The following is a 17067-nucleotide window of genomic DNA, read 5'->3' on the forward strand; positions in this document are numbered from 1 at the left end:
AAATTAAACATATATAATTTTAAACGATTGAACGCGTATAGTGTTTATACAGCTAATTAGGTTAAGGGGTTTGGAAGTGTTTGATGGATTGGACGGCGATTTCCTGTTGGTAGGAGTTTTTCTCCCTTGTACACCGGTTTAGATGTGTCCAGATCTCTTAGGTTTTTTCCCGGAGATCTAGTATGTGTTTTAGGGTTTTTCTCGTAATGAGTATATTGATAATGATCTAAGGTTTTCCCCCTTTTATAGTAGTTTTTCGTGGAGAATAAGTCTCCTACGTGTTTCTTATCTTTGGTAACGATCTCCCTTATTTAAGGAAGTGATATGATCGTATGTTTTCATGTTTATCTTCTTTAACCCGAGTTATGTGATACCCTAGGTGACCTTTTAGCCTTCATAGGGTAATGCTTTATCCTGAGTGACGGTGGGTACACCATCATATAGTGTATTTCATATTTCATATTTTTTTTGTACACAATAGTTTTTGTAATTATTCGTACTTAAAAATTAGATGTTGCAACTACAAAACAATTTTTGATAACATAAGCATTGTATCTTTTATACTATGTCAAGCGTTTTCTAATTTAATCTTTGTACGTGTATTTGGATAAGTTTTATCATATGATATAGATAATTACTTTAGGTCTACATTATCCATATTAGGAATTAGTTTTTCATATAATTAATAGATCTATTCGTATGAATATACATATCCGTAAATTGTAAATTATAGTTATAATTATGACATCATCAATGTTCAATTTAATAAAATTGAAAGCTGTGATTAGTGACAGTTGTCTTTTAGTATATATATAAAGATAAAGATAGTAGACTTTTTAACCTTTATGATTTTACCACTAAACTTTTTTATTCTTTTTATATATTAGCCCCCTGTAATAAACTTTTTAAATTTTATGATTTTTTCACTAAATTTTGCTTCCAATTACATATTACCCCTGAAATAAATACTGGCCGCTAGGTTGCTAAATCAGCAGCTTGGTTACTTGTTTTTTTTTTAAAAAAGTTTTTTAATCATTTTGAATTTCAAGTTACCGCATACCTGCATCTAAACGTGTCTTTTAAATTTTTTATTCTTCGCTTTGTACCTTTTATTACCTTGTGGAATGCTTTTTTTTCATGTATCGTTATCGTTATGTACGTACGACAACTTTTGCATCCACGTGATTGCTACTTAATGGACATATAAACTAAGACCCGAACTAGTATTTTTGGTTGTAATGTACCTAGCTTGGGTATGAAAACCTCTCACATCGTGTTTTTTTAATTCATAAAATATATGAGGGCCCATTATTTATTCAAAATATTAAAAAATTAGTATGTGAGTGGTTCTATACCTAACTTAGGTACATGACAACCATACACTCACTTTTTTCTTTTATATTTAATGTACGTGACCAATCCTTTTTTAGATATATACATATACTAGATTTTTAAGACGTGATGATACGTACAGATTTTATGTTAAAAGCGACTTCATACAAAGTTACAAACAAAACAAATTGAACTACATGGCAACATCATTAAACGGGTTCATAATTGTCGAGTAAACAAACTTATAGTTAAACTAAAACGAAAAACTAACATATGTGTAGCAATTACATTTGCTATTGTTTTTTTTTTTAAAGGCACCATACGTAAACAAGTCGGATCACACAATGTTACAGTACTTTAGACATAATGGTTTGATACGATCATACGAAAGTATAAAATTCATAACTTTTAATTTGACTTTGTAATGAGAATATAAATATTATAACAAAGTATAAAAATGTTCTTGAGCTTTAACTCAATGGTTGAAAGAACATTCCCCTTACATGTGATCTTGTGTTCAAGCCTTAGGAAGGACATAGGAATTAAGTCCCTTTATGAGGGTCTGACTTGGTTATACCCAGGTTTAAGTATGACGGACAGGGTTTATCCCTATTGATCGTCGTGCCTTCGGGCGAATTAGTCAGGGGTTTTTTCCCCCATCGGATATTTGAAATAGGCATTTATACTTCGAGGGAGCCTCTAGCGTGGACCCGGTTTAGACAACGTATGCTAAACCTCTCGCTGCTGAATCGCGATACGAAATTTATAGTGAAATTCACCTTTTAAAAAAAATAAGGAAAATGGACTAAAACTTTCAACCCATTTAAGCCCATTTGATATGAATCATATAACCCATTTCAACATGGCCACTAAAAATGTGTAAATAATATAATTGTTTTTTTTTTTCTAAAAAGTTCCCTTATCCATGATCTTGTTTTCATTGGACACAAGAAAGCTTCTCAACAAAAAAAAAAAAAACTAACCAACCAAATGAACACCCTTCAACCAACCCTGAAACCATTCAAATGGAACCCAACTCCCAAACCAACATCAACCATCTTTAACACAAAACTTCAATGTTGTGCCTCATCATCAGCTGGCAACATCAAACGTATGGTTCTTACAAAAGAAGGCAGAACCAAGTTCAACATTACTTCTGATAGAGACTTCTATGCATTTCCAAGATTTGTAACCCATGTCGATAACGACTTCCTCGATACGTTAACGGGCCTGTATCGAGAGCGATTAAGGCCCGAGTTTGAAATTCTTGACCTCATGAGCTCATGGGTTAGCCACCTTCCAAAAGAAGTCAACTACAAGAAGGTAGTAGGACATGGGCTCAATGCACAAGAGCTAGCAAAGAATCCAATACTCGAGTATTTCGTGGTTAAAGATCTTAACCAAGATCAAAAGTTTGAATTTGATGATGCAAGTTTTGATGCAGTGTTATGTACAGTTAGTGTTCAATATCTCCAAGAGCCCGAAAAGGTTTTTGCTGAGGTGTTTCGGGTTTTGAGGCCTGGTGGAGTGTTTATAGTGAGTTTTAGTAATAGAATGTTCTACGAAAAGGCGATTGGTGCGTGGAGAGAAGGGACGGGGTATAGTAGAGTGCAGTTGGTGGTTCAATATTTTCAATGTGTTCAGGGGTTCACTGAGCCAGAATTGGTGCGAAAACTAAACGATGGGAAGGTGGATCGGTCGCCTTTAGGTGTGATCAAAGGGTTTTTGGGATTGTTGTCTGGATCAGATCCTTTTTATGCTGTTATATCGTATAAGAACTTCAAACCTATATATGAATGATCAATGATTTTGTGTTGTTATAAAGTCTTGCATATATACACATAAGATTATTCATTTTGTTGAGGTAATAAATAAATGAGCTTAATGGCAAGATTGCTGATTTGAACTTGATATAACATCTCAGATTATTGTTCCCTATAAATTTCAATCCCCTAAAAATGATTAATACTTGACTATGGTATTGTTAATTGTTTAACTCTAAAAAGTATTAATGACTTTAGCATCATAAGCCATTTTCTGTCGATGAAATTTACTCCACACATAATAGATTTCAGATTAAGCTATATGCAAATTTCAGAAGCGCGTAGCGTCTACACTTGTATGAGCTAATATGATTACGGATGTGTACAGCGGCATGAGTCATGGGGTAACTCCCAGGGATGGTCGCGCTACACTAATAGCGGGCATGGTTAAAGGGTACTACCGGAAACCCAACTATGTTACAAGTGTATAAAGCATAGAATTTAGTATTACAGAAACCAATAGCTCATGTTTTCCTATCTCAAAAACTTATATTGTAGATCTTATGAAGCTCTAAACAATCATTCGGTCAAAACACCTTGTGAACTGTGTTGATGATTAGTGTACTAATCAGTGAAATATTTGAAATCCCTTGAGAAAAGCAACAAAGCCCCTATAGCTCAGTGGTAGAGCGCCAGTCTTGTAAACTGGAGGTCTGTAGTTCGATCCTGCATGGGGGCATATTTTTGGGTTTTTTTTATTTGTTTTTTTCATTCACTGAATTGGGAGCATAACATTAAGCAATATTTTGATCATTTTTCTGACCATATTTATTTATGTCGTACAAAAAAGTAAAAGCACTTAACATGACAATTTGATACAGAAGATACTATAATTATGATCACCAACAAATTTGAAAGGGGTTAGGGTTTATTTAATTGTTAGACACCCAAGCTTGAATGTAAAACCCCTCACATCTTGTTTTTTTAAATCCATAAAAAGCGGCCGAGCATTTATAGATATATTAAAAAAATTAGTATGTGAGGGGTTCTACACTCAAGCTTGTTTGTCTAACAGCCACATACTCCATTTTCTCAATTTGAAAATGTGTTTATAATGGAACAGGGGAAAGACCAAAAGAAGCTTTCCAGATTTAAGTGCATTTTGGTAATATTTCTTATGTTGAAACACTTTTCAACATTTTGATTCACCAAATGCATAAAAAAAAAAACCCGAACTATTCGAAACAACTTCAAGATTACATTTCAAAATTAGAGTATGTGTTACTTTGTTGATAGTTGTATAAGTCATTGGAATGAAGTTGGGCCAACCACAGGTGGAAACTTTGGGGCGTGTTCACTGTACTCCACGATGGCAGTTGGTGGCAGACGGCCAGTACAAATCTCATGAACTGTTGTGAACAAGGGAAACATCTCCAACCATCCCTTGTGTTTCAAGACCTCATAAACTTCTTTGGCTGTCGAAACCCCCTTAAAAATGAAAGTTTAAAAGTGTATTCAGCGATTCAGATAGAATATAAACGTGTTATGTTTTATAGTTCAAATCAACAAAGTTGATTCAGCAAGACATATCTATAACAGGTTTCTTGAGCTATTACTGTGTTGTGTATGACCTATATATGTGTCGTAAGGTTGAAATAGGTGGAATTAGGATACCTAGGACCTGCATCTTAACTGGATTTATAAGATAATGATTTGTAATTTTGTATGTCATCTAGAGTTTTCATTTCGTGGAAATGTTGGTGTTCTAGTTATAATACAAAGCAACTCTAAAGGTGGCTAACGCACAATACAAAAACCAAACCTGGGAAAGATTTTATTGGAAAATAGTGAAATGACAAAATAAATCCTTCAATTAAGTTTTAAACTTTAAAATCACCAGATGATTTGTTTTTTCTTGAAGGCAAAGACTCAAACACTCATAATATGCCTAGACCTTCTAACTTGTAACTTGATTGCTTACTAACCAGTGATGTAGGACAGGTTCATGTATTGATAAACTGACAAACTGTATCATACAACTTCAACCACCACCCCTCTTCACAACCACAGACTTTCCCCTAGTGTTGGTTATCCTATTTTTTAAATTTTCGTTTTCTGCTTTGACCACTAAGGTATCAAGCACTTGAGTCATACAAAGCATGGTATTATCTTCCTTGTGGACACTGTCGCTATATTTGGTATAAATGAACCGCGATTGCATGGTTTGGTGGCATCTTTTGAAATGGTTATAGCTGAGTGGTCTAGCAAAATCTTTTCTACAGGTCATAAACATACCTGTAACTTTTGTCCCTGCAGCATCTCAGCTTCAAGATCGTCAAAAGACCTGCAGATCATACCAAAGACCTAAAAATGATCAAAAACGTTCTTGGGTTATATGTTAATTGCGCAAAAACAAACCTTTTTCCACCATTCTTAGCAAAAGCCTCTGCGCATTTCCTGTTTCGTCCTCCCACTGCCATACCATAATCAATCAACTCTGAAGCTACAAGTAAAACTCAACAGAAACAACAAACAAACAGAAAAGATGGGCGAAATCATGCATGCTTACAGCAAGTTGTTATAAGATCAGCAACACCACAGCTTTCAAAAAAGGTGGTATCTTTAACCGAAGAGAACAAGAGTTTTGAAAAGGCTTTCATCTCTCTCAACCCAATTCTCATTATTGCAGCCTGGAATCAACATAAAAATAATCAAGACGGTTAACTTTATTTATTGAGATTAAATGATTAATTCTAAATTTTACAAGCTTCTGCATTTACCTTGGTATTATTTCCCATGTCCAATCCATCCACAAACCCTAGAAAGAATGAACGAACCCATCAAAACCCTTAAACTATTATCATTATCGAGATGGAAAATATATGCAGAAAACGTCATAAGAACGAACCTGCTGCTATTGCAACAACATTTTTCAAAGTCCCGCATAATTCAACTCCCTCCACATCTTGACACTGTATTTGAAGATATACAGAAGCTTTCTTATCATCTAGTTTCACATATAATAACCACAAGTCTATGACTAACGGGGTTTGGATGTGCGTTTGAAAGTGATTATCGAGTGTTTGGGTAACCTACTTCTACCTATTATTATCTGATTGTCTATCATCACACACATTACATTTTACTATGGGTAATTGATATATATTTGGTTGTTAGTTACGATCACATAATCACTTTCAAAAGGAGCATTCAAATCTAAATAAGCCTAAATAACTCGGTAATCAATAAGTTTTACTCACAGGTGAGACCATGAAGTAAGGAGTGCTGAATAACTGCACCCATCTTTCTGCAATCTCTCTATTTCCTCTATACCCTACAGTTGCTTCGCTAAATTTCTCCACTGCAATCTGCTCATATATAATTAGGCATATATGATTTTAAACTTTGTTTTTTCTTAAACAATTTAGTCAAACATCACCTCGTTAGCGATGTTAGCACCCATAAGAACACAACAATTAACACCTAGTTGTTGTGAAATTAGTGTGGAGATCATACAAGGACCTTCCTTCTTGACCTCCATTCCTTTGATCAAAGAGATGGCTTGAGCATCGCTCCTAATCTTTCCAACTAATCTCTTGCATATTCCCTCCATAAACTGATGTGGGGTTACAAACACCAACATGTTTGCATCCCTCACTGCAACATTACTCATATAAATTACATACAAGTATACAACACTAACTCTTTTAGAGTGGCAAATAAAAAAAATCCTATATTACAATTGAATAAAGAAAACTGGGTTGGCTTTTGTGTATATAATAACATGCTTTTCATTTTTCCCAATTAGGGAAACTTTTCAACTTTTGGGCCGTGCCCATGAGACTATGAGAGACATTAAAAGTAGGCTCTGATTGAACTTTTGGCATTTTTAACCAAATGACCGGGATTCGCTAAATTTGTGATGACGTGATCATCTATTTTAACGTTGCTAAATTTAAGTATTAAGACTAATAATTTGTCTCGCTCCTATTTAGTCGTCGGAAACACATGTAGGCAAAAGATGATCATGATCACATCATCACGCACATAGTTAACGTTACATTTACATCATCGATAAAATTTAGCTCATCCAATTACAAAATGCACAAAAGTTTACTCAAAAACAAATTTCATAGTCCCGGTGACCTACAAACTATTAAGTTCCCTTATTGTAACAAACGTAAAAGTACGTCGTTATTCTATCCAAAAGAACCCAAGAAAAATCCACCATGTAAACAATTAAGGTCCATCGACTACTATTACAAAAGGAAAGATAAAGTTTAAAGTTTTCCGATTTCAAGAATTATAAACAGGGCATATACACTAATAATTTGGGATGTAGGTCCTTTATTTTCGGGCAGGTTGATCATGATAAACATGACTATAATGATAAATGGTGTAATATACCTGCATTTTCAAGATCTGGGTCAGCAACAACATTACACCCAAGCTTAATCCCAGGTAAATACTTCACATTTTCCTGTTAAATAATCCCACAAATGAAAAAAAATAATAATAATAATAAAAAATTCCCAAATAAAAAAATAAGATAAAATATAGGATTTGATTGATTACATTGGTAGTATTGATGACATCTGTAAGTTTTTCACCACTTGGCAATATCTCTTCAAACACCCACATCTTCACTTCATCTATACATATATAAATATATATATATATACATTCCAAGATCAAACATTATATGGGGTTTCAAGAAATCAAAAGAAAATATAATAAAAAATAATGAGAATAATGTTACCATGAAAAGAAGATAATTTGAGAGTATTTGAAGCAATGAGCTTAGAAGCAACACTTCCCCAATTCCCACTTCCGACAATTGTAACCTTGAATTTCGGACTTGGGTTTTCATTGTCATTATTGTTGTTCATTTGTACATTGTTATTAACGGGAGCCATTAAGGGATATATATATAGAGATATATAGATAGATATAGAATTTATTTATATATGAAAAGAAGGTGGGGAATGAGAGAGATATAAAATGAGGAAGGAGGTGGGGTTTGGGCGGAGAAGACAGACACGTAATTGTCGACAGTTTCAATGTGTTTTTTTTTTAAATTTCTTTTTTTGCAAGTTTCAAGTTGTGTTCTACAATGGTACAAAGATTTGGGGCGATGTCTTCTATACCGAACATTTTATGGAACATTTGAATTTTTCTTACAGTCTTATTACTTTTTTAATCATTGTTATTAATATATAAAAAAAAATGAAAATGAAAAATTTATGGAACAACTCTAAAACTAAAATAATCTCTTTTCATAATTGATGTTATAACTCTAAATCTATAATTTACAACTAGATGTTGCATGAGTAGTAAATTCTTGATGTTGCATGAGTAGTAAATTCTTGATGTCTTCATAATTGACATTCTCATATTTCTTTACAATGATATATTAAATTTTCTTGATGTTGATTATTTATGTTGTATAAAGATTTATTGATGTTAAATGGTGGACATATGAAAAGTTTATCGTTTTTATTTATCGATGTTAATAAAGGTGAGAAGACATATGGTACAAAGGATGCTAAAGCAATTCAAAGTTCAATGTTAACGATCAAACTTATGGTGTCCCTCTTTAAACAACCCTTTATGTTTTACTTCGATTTTTATATGCAAATCTGCTACGGTAGACAGCCAAAGAAAACATGCAATATCACTTTGGATATAAAATCTCCAGAAACCCAGATCTTATTAATTTGAGTTCTAGTTCAAATATTAGATCATGGTTAAGTTGATACATGAAAGTTCACGAAGCAATTGATGCACGATAATTTTCATGATGCACAATGATTTTTAGTTAAGAGAAACCTATTGTTTTATTTGTTTTACTGTGCTTCTTTATGTCTTTTCAAACAATTCCTCAAAAACAATTGAAATCTATATAATTGCATATCTAAGTAATTTTCATTTAATCTGTTACTATTTTTTTTTTTTGTTTTTTAAGGATTGAAAGAGTCAAACATTATTACTCCAGGTTTGTATTTTATTTTGATTTATTATTAAATTTTTTGGTTATGACCAATTTTTGGATAGAGACATTTTATGGAAATTTAATTGAATTTTTACATTTATCTTCTATATGAGGTACGTTTTTCTTTAATTTGATTGTTATTAATCTTTTTGATCTTCTCCACTCATCTTATCTATCTAAATGATTATAACTAATCTTTGGATTGGAATATTTAATCCTTTTTATTGATTAATTTTTTTGATGTTTAGTTATTTGATGGTCACCAAATTGTTACACGCGAAGGAGGTTCCTGAGTCATGGTCCTAAAAGGTAATATCAATCTCTATATATATGTTACTAAAGGAGAAGGTTTTTGACTTTCAATTATTCAACTTTTTAGGATTCAGCCTATTCATTAGTAAATAGGTTGGATTTCCATTTGATGTATTCAACGATAAGTTCAACTGTTTCTAGCTTGTGTAAAATGTATAGTTGGGTGGACCAGATTTTGAACAATGATGTTGAATCCGATCACCAGTTGACTATGTGGAACTACCCCTCAATGGTTAAGATGGTTGAGCTTACTGGCCATACTTCAATAGTTTTTTTCACGACACATGTATAGTCAAAAACCATAAAACATTATTTTTGTATTAAATTTTATTCCAATTTAAACGTTGGTCTCAATAATAACAATGATTTTTGTTTCCAGAGTCTAGATGGATGGACAGCTGCATCTGCTGGGCAAGTAGAGATTATGGAGCCTTTTTGGGATCCCTGAGGTGGCTGCTAAAGTTGGGCCGGAACCATTTGCTCACGAATTTCACTTTTTGTTAATGATCGCAACTTAAACGCGACAAAAACAAGTCGGCCTAAATGATTGATTTTTGATGTTTCCTTATACGCTTTATTCAAAAACATTAGATGGTATTGTAGTATTATTCTAATCTCTCTATATATATAATTCTCTATCTCAAAGCGCATACGTAGCATGTCTCTGAACTCGCCACGTCATTTTTTTCCTACGTGTTGTCTTCATATTATTTTGGTTATGAACTCGACACATGGCTGCCACCTAATACGCCATATAATATTAAAGCTTAAGTTAAAAGGTGTAAAAATTGTTATACGCGAGAGTCGAACCCACATTTGCTATGAGATATAAACTTGGCAAAACCATTCGATCTAGGAAAGTGTTTGTTCAAAAATTCGCGGCCCACATTAGTTATAATTCCTTAGCAATTAGCATGATATAACACCACGTTATCATTCATTTGTTATATCCATAGTCCACAATTAAACTAAATCTATAATTTTCATTTTTCAAATCTACATTAACTTAATTAATCAATGGATATTAAATTTAGGCTCGGTTTCATTTTTACTTAATTGACTTAATGATTAAGAACTTAAACTTAATACATCCAGTTAAATTTATGTTTCTTTTTTAACTTATTAAACAAAATAACCATCATTTTACCTATTTTTATTTAATGTATATAGATATTATATATTATTATATACCTCTATCTCTATATATATAATTCTTTATCTCAAAACGCATATGTGACATACCTCTTTGTTTGTCACACCATCTTTTTCCTACGTGGCATTCATACGTTGTTGGTATCTCAAAAGTTGACACATAAGCAGACACCTATGCATATTATATTTATTTATAACATCTCTATTGTTATTGTTGAAAATAAATAAAAAGCATTAGAGGGGCTCAAACCCGTGCTTGGTCAGGAGAATTTATCATTTTCTTTAGATATTTATATGAAGCTCAAAACATATATATAACACTACAATTAATATCGTAATTATGCATACTTTTAGTTAGCGTGAACAATTTATAAAAGTTTGTCACACTAACTATATTCACACTAAAAAGGGTGAAGTTATAAAAATTTACAATTTAAGGATGGACTTTCATATCTTATTGTCACATCACTTTTCTCCACAATACACACTTGCATGACTAATTTTTATAACTTATTCACGCTAATTAAAAGTGTCAATTATTTATCAATAAGGGTTGTCTATATAAAAATAAATATTAAATATTGTTATAATTATCATCAAAATTTTTAATAATGAGTGAGCAAATTCGATGAATAGTGTTTTAACTGAGTCCGCCTGAAGAGCTCACTCGCGATTACAGTTACATCCTGCCACTTCCATTCCACCATGTTTTTAAGCAAAACATGTTATTATGTGTAAATAATCAAGATCATAGTTGGTGGTGGTCTTTTTATTGTTCTTTCTATAGTTGTCGTCTTTGTTACCGTCTGATTCAAGTTATTACATGTTATATAAAGATTGATTATCTGGAAAAAAAGATATTATAGTGAATGTAAACACATAGAAGTGTAACCTCTCAAACAACTTTAATATATAAAAGAGTGAGTTGATTAAAATTATTTATAACTGTATACAAAACATGTAACTTATAATGTATTCCCTTTTGACCAATACTATGACTTTTATTTGTTTTTATTACATAACGCTTTATCAGGAAAAACATTATTTTAATTCAAATTGTATCTACGTTTCTATATATTTTATGTTTATTTCTTTGAGAATGATAGTAGTACAACATTAATAATAAATAATAATACATTTTTTTATTTGATGAAAATAGAAAAAGTTGAAGGAAATTATTTAAATAAAAAAATAAAAAATTAATTATTATATTCATAATATATTAGGATTTAGTTAAATTGATATTTTAATGAAAAAAAATATAGCATGTACTGTATTGAGTAAATATAAAATGAAAAATGAAAATAAGTACCATTTTCATAATGATATTCATTCATGTACCAATTTAATTCAATGAATAATTGAAAGAAAAAGAAATAAATATATTAAATAATATAATATTGTATTATTCATGTAGATAATTGATAAAAATTTAAACATTTATTCACAAATAAATAAAATAATCCTAAATAAATGTGCATTTTATTTCCATTTTCTTACTAATTGAGTAATTTTAATCACGTTATTATGATAATTTTAATATAAGATTCTACTCTACTAGAAAATCTGGTACTATCGACAGATTTTTAACAGAAAATAAACCATGAATTAACTTACACATACCTATTCTATACTACTACATATAGTGACAACGATTCATCACCTTTGGAAAAAAACGACACATATCAATGTTTAGGATCAAATAACTAATTTATTATCTGATCTGGTGGACATTGTAACTAAAAAAAATCGATCAATGTAGACATACTCAAAAACCATTTGGGTTATGGCCCAGTGGTCACCTGCCCCCCCCCCCCCCCAAGCGACTTAGTGGGAACACCACCTAGGTTCGAATCTCTGTAAAAGTATATTTAACCAACCAAGATTTCTGGGATCTCACCGCCAAGCAGCGTTGCAGCGTTGCTAGCTTGATAGGAAAAGTTCTTCTACATGACTTAGGGGTTCATGGACATTTACCATTTTAATGAGCTAAGCTAGGTTTTTACATTTGTAATCATTCACCTTAACTTCTACGACTATTCTTAAGGCATATAATTTACGATAATTTAGTATGAAATAAGATATAAACGTGTAACGCACGGGGTGTAATCTAGTTTTCAATAATAAATCTTTAAAAAAAAGTTGAATTAATTAGTAGTAGTAAACATATTGTACGTAGTAACAAACTTACGCAAAAATGCATGATATTATAACACCAATATTTAATAAATAAGTAAATAAATTCATCATATATAGCATCAAGTCGATGATGCTTAACTTTTGTATCCAACAATCCAATGATTTTACAAAATTGAGACTCAAATTCATTAAAGTGATGTAGATGTATTCTTACATATTTTTTAATTAATGTATAATAACATGTAATTTTTAAATACCACAACTATAATTATAATATTACTTACTTCTTTGCTTTCTATTTCCACAATTTATAAAAACTGACACAATATGCATATTTTGTAGTTACCAAAGAGTAGTTGTTTGCAAAATATCTCACGGATATGATTGATTATAATGTAAGAAGTAATGATTCAAAGTATTTCAAAAATGATACGTAATAGTCTATATATTTATGGATAACAGGTCATGGCTCGAAAATTTATCCTCACAACCTGCACATCTATGGAAACGGACGATTACCAAATAATCCATTATACTATATGGCTATGTGATGAGATATAGGTTTCCAACTACATTTTTCATTTTCAATAACCACCATAGATATGTTTTTAAGACAATTCTATTGCTATGTAAAATAAGATGGATTCATTAACTACCGTTTATAATTTGAGTTTTTAAAACAATTAGAAAAATAACAAATCTTTCATGAAATCAATTAAAATTTTATCATGTCGTGCAACGCACGGGTCTTAAGCCCTCGTATTGTCCAACAATACAAGTCGTGGAAGGTTTTCTTTAAAGTGATTGTACATTGAATCGATCCTGATGTCTAACAAGACTAGAGGTTATTTTGTACCTTTGATAGAACTTGAAAATAAACTTTTAACATTTGACAAGAGTAAAACGATCTATATTTCAACCTTCCCTATGCACCATCGAAAACAGTATTGGACTAAAAACTGATAAATGACGTCATTGGCAAGGGCGGTTCCACTAACATCTAAACTAGGTCCACGGACCTACTTTAGATCGGAATTTTTTTCAGCAGGCATATAGAAGATTACGATTAGACACATGTTATTTAAGAGTTTGGACCTAGGTAAATTATAGAGTAAGTCTTTTGAAGCATTGGAAGTAATAAGTTATAACTAGATATACGTATTTTTTATTCATAGATCTGTTAATTATAAAATAAAAGAATTTCGTAAGATACACAGACTCTTTTCTAATCCTAATGGTTTATTAGTAGCATAATTTTAGTCACTCTTCTAACATTTTTAATTCAAAATCTCTAATTTTTAAACATTAAACTTATCAAAAGACTTTTTTGATTAATGCCATTTTGTAATGATAATACCCCCAACAACTAATTTATTAAAATTTAAAAGTGGCCGTGAGAAGAAATTTAAAATCAAGTGGAAGGAGTAATCAACAAAACTTACCAAGAATCATTACCAATAGCAAGTATTTTTAATAATAAAAACTCAATTCATTTCTTCGTAGTTAAAATAGTTGTCAGAATAGAACTTGAGTTAATGTTATGGCAAATTAACACAAAGAATCTTATGAGAATTTCATTTAATTGTTAATAGGTAGTTTATTAAAGAACTCGCTTTGCGATAAAATTACGATTTAAAATATACGATGTTTTGTAAAAACCTGACCCGACCTGTTATTTAATATGGGGGGAAAAATATTTTTTGCCCAAACTAAAATTGGACACACGTGATTTTCATTCCTAGATCCGCCACTGGTTATTGGGAGTTATTTTTTTTATACAAGTGATCTACTTGAAGTATTTTATGATATTTTCAAGTTTTCCTCTAGCCAATACTAAACAAAATTTGAATCTAAATTTTTGTAAAAACTTCATAACGTTTTAACTACCTTGTCAGCTTAGAGATGGTTTGTAAACGAATGAGATTTACTATTTAAATTACCAGATAAATACTTTTGACTTTGGTGTATCTTATACAAACTACAAACATATGAGCATCTTCAACGGTATAACTTTTTTCTAAAAGCTTATTATGAAAAAGTTTTAACTCCAATAGCAAAAGCTTGAAAATAACTTGAAATTCGTTAAATTACAATTATACATGTATGAGAGAGAGTGTAATGACTTGAAATTACAAAAGCTTTTATACCCAATGGTAAAAAGTTTTTATAATAACTTTTTGTAATAGTAATATAAGTCTTATAAAAAGCTTATAAAATTGCCATTAGAGGTGCTCTAAGAGGCTAAGATATGTAAGTTTAAATATGCCCAATCAAACTTTTGAATGATTGGTTCTCGGTCATCTCATTTGAAAATGATCAAGATTATAATACAAACTTATATGTTCCATTAACGATCACAACAAGATGCAGTATTTTTCCTGTTTCTTTTATTTTTGTTTTTAACCTAAGTTTTGCATTTGCTTTGCAAGTCTACTAATCCTAAAAATAGCCACCCGCTTTACGGGTAGCCCGGATTCTTCGCTAGAGAACCTCCATGACCAAAAAAGGGTACAGTATATTGTTTTACTCCTAATCAACCATTGGATTGTTTTCATCGATCGAGCCGGATGAAGTACAAAATATTCATCGAATTTAACTCTTGTTGACAATCTTTTTTGTTTTAGCATCATTAAAATGTACCTTCTACACATCAATTAAAAAAGTTTATTTTCGAAACAAGCAATTATGAAATCGTACTTTGTTAAGAAATGATATTTGCAAAATTCAAAACTGGATTCGATTGAAATATTATACCATATGTCTACAGAGAAACCTTTAGAAACAAACATATATCATACATACTTGGAAACCAATTAACACTCTTTTCACACGAGTTTCAATCATTTTAAACAAAAACACCTCATAATGGCAGGCAAAACGACGTCATGGCACGGAACTACAACACGAATGAGGTACATATATAGACTACTAACTTTTATGGCTCAAAATCGTTGTGCATAGGAATACGTCGATGAGGTAAGGAATAATCTTGGTCTGCCCACCAGCCGCTTTGTCTATCAACACCACCCAGTCTTTTCCCGGTTTCATAATTCACTTGACGTTTCAATACACCTGTAAAGCTTAAACAAATGTTTAAAACAAGAGGATTGCATATCCAATATTATTAACCAGAGTATATATGCATTACCATAACTAAATTCTATTGTTTATGTTTTATAAAACATAAATAAATAGTACGAATCTTTTCTTTTATTATTCAGTTCCATGCATTAGGGTTGTTCCTTTTCGATGTTTTTATTAGAGGTGTCAAAATGGACGGGTCAGACAAGGGATGCAACATGTCAAAAGGTAGAAACAAATCATTTTGTCCACAGCGGCTGGATCATATACCTATCCAAAAAAATTTAATAACTTGGCAGATAACTAGGGTCAAATGCCATTAGAAAAACGATTGAATTAACAAGTTTTAATATTTCGTGCATTACAGATCCTCTTTGGTAAAGTGAGACTGGTTTCTTTTTTGACTACTATTGGATTAGAGATAATACAAAACCCGAATCCACATACTCACTAGTTAATGAGTTGAAAATCCACCTCAAAGTGGATACATTGACACATAGAATACGTCAAAGAGAAAACCTGTAAAATCATAGCCTGGTAGCCGAGCTGTAGCAAAAATAGACAGCAAACAGAGACAAGTAATAGCAATCTTCAAAACCTTCTCCATGCAGCTCAACACCTGATCTAATAGTATGTTTCTTTCTGTGTGTGTGTGTGTGTGTGTGTGTATGCTTAGTGATGTTACTATTTGTATATGAGGTATGTGCACTTTGTGGGATTTGAACATGCTAATGTGGTGGTCTAACCTCAATGAAGAAACAATACCAGTGGGGTCAGATCAAAGTTGGGAAAATTTTCTAAAGTTTGAATCTTTATATGCTAATCTAAACTTTAGAATGTTGGGTGGTAGTGTTCTTTTTTGTTCTTTCTGCAGCTTCTAAATGCATTTTTTAACTAAAAGGAGTAGAAGTGGCAACTTAAAAGTCATCTGACAAAATGGGTCGCTTCGGGTTATATTTTACTACCAATGGGTCAAATGACGAAACTTCAAAAACTTGGTTTAAAATGTAACATGTCAAACGGGTCAAAATGATTCATGTGTACTTGAACACGTGAAACTTTTTTAAAATAGTTTGGCGGAAAAGAAAGACAATTGTAATTGAGCATGTAACGTGACCCAAACCTGACCCTTTTATCCCGTAACCGAAAACAACCACCCGTTGGATTATACCTGTTCACCACTGGAGCACTCTGTTCCAAATTCCAGTTTGGCAGTTTCTCCCAAACAACCAATGTCCCACAGTTCGAACAATAATATTATATCTTGTTTATAGTTGCAATTTACAAACTAACGAT

The 17067-nt window shown here is 31.7% G+C and overlaps 2 protein-coding genes and 1 non-coding gene across 3 annotated transcripts; 2 read left to right on the forward strand and 1 right to left on the reverse strand.

Moving 5' to 3' along the window:
* The first annotated feature begins 2264 nt into the window (after positions 1-2264).
* LOC122589010 lies at positions 2265-3152 on the forward strand. Its single transcript, XM_043761239.1, has one exon. The coding sequence runs from the start codon at positions 2323-2325 to the stop codon at positions 3130-3132; it is 810 nt and encodes a 269-aa protein (XP_043617174.1). The 5' UTR covers positions 2265-2322; the 3' UTR covers positions 3133-3152.
* A 610-nt stretch (positions 3153-3762) lies between these two features.
* TRNAT-UGU lies at positions 3763-3834 on the forward strand. The gene has a single exon. It is a non-coding gene; the product is annotated as a tRNA-Thr (tRNA).
* A 169-nt stretch (positions 3835-4003) lies between these two features.
* On the reverse strand, positions 4004-8159 carry LOC122588412 (glycerol-3-phosphate dehydrogenase [NAD(+)]). The gene is made up of 11 exons (XM_043760520.1): positions 7855-8159; positions 7671-7747; positions 7503-7575; positions 6535-6752; positions 6356-6463; positions 6004-6067; positions 5876-5913; positions 5665-5785; positions 5514-5568; positions 5391-5439; positions 4004-4583 (listed from the first exon to the last, which is right to left on the reverse strand). Exons 1-11 carry the CDS (start codon positions 8009-8011, stop codon positions 4401-4403), a joined length of 1143 nt encoding a protein of 380 aa, XP_043616455.1. The 5' UTR covers positions 8012-8159; the 3' UTR covers positions 4004-4400.
* Positions 8160-17067: the final 8908 nt, after the last annotated feature.

Source organism: Erigeron canadensis, chromosome 2, assembly GCF_010389155.1.
Source record: "Erigeron canadensis isolate Cc75 chromosome 2, C_canadensis_v1, whole genome shotgun sequence".
NCBI classification, from domain to species: domain Eukaryota; kingdom Viridiplantae; phylum Streptophyta; class Magnoliopsida; order Asterales; family Asteraceae; genus Erigeron; species Erigeron canadensis.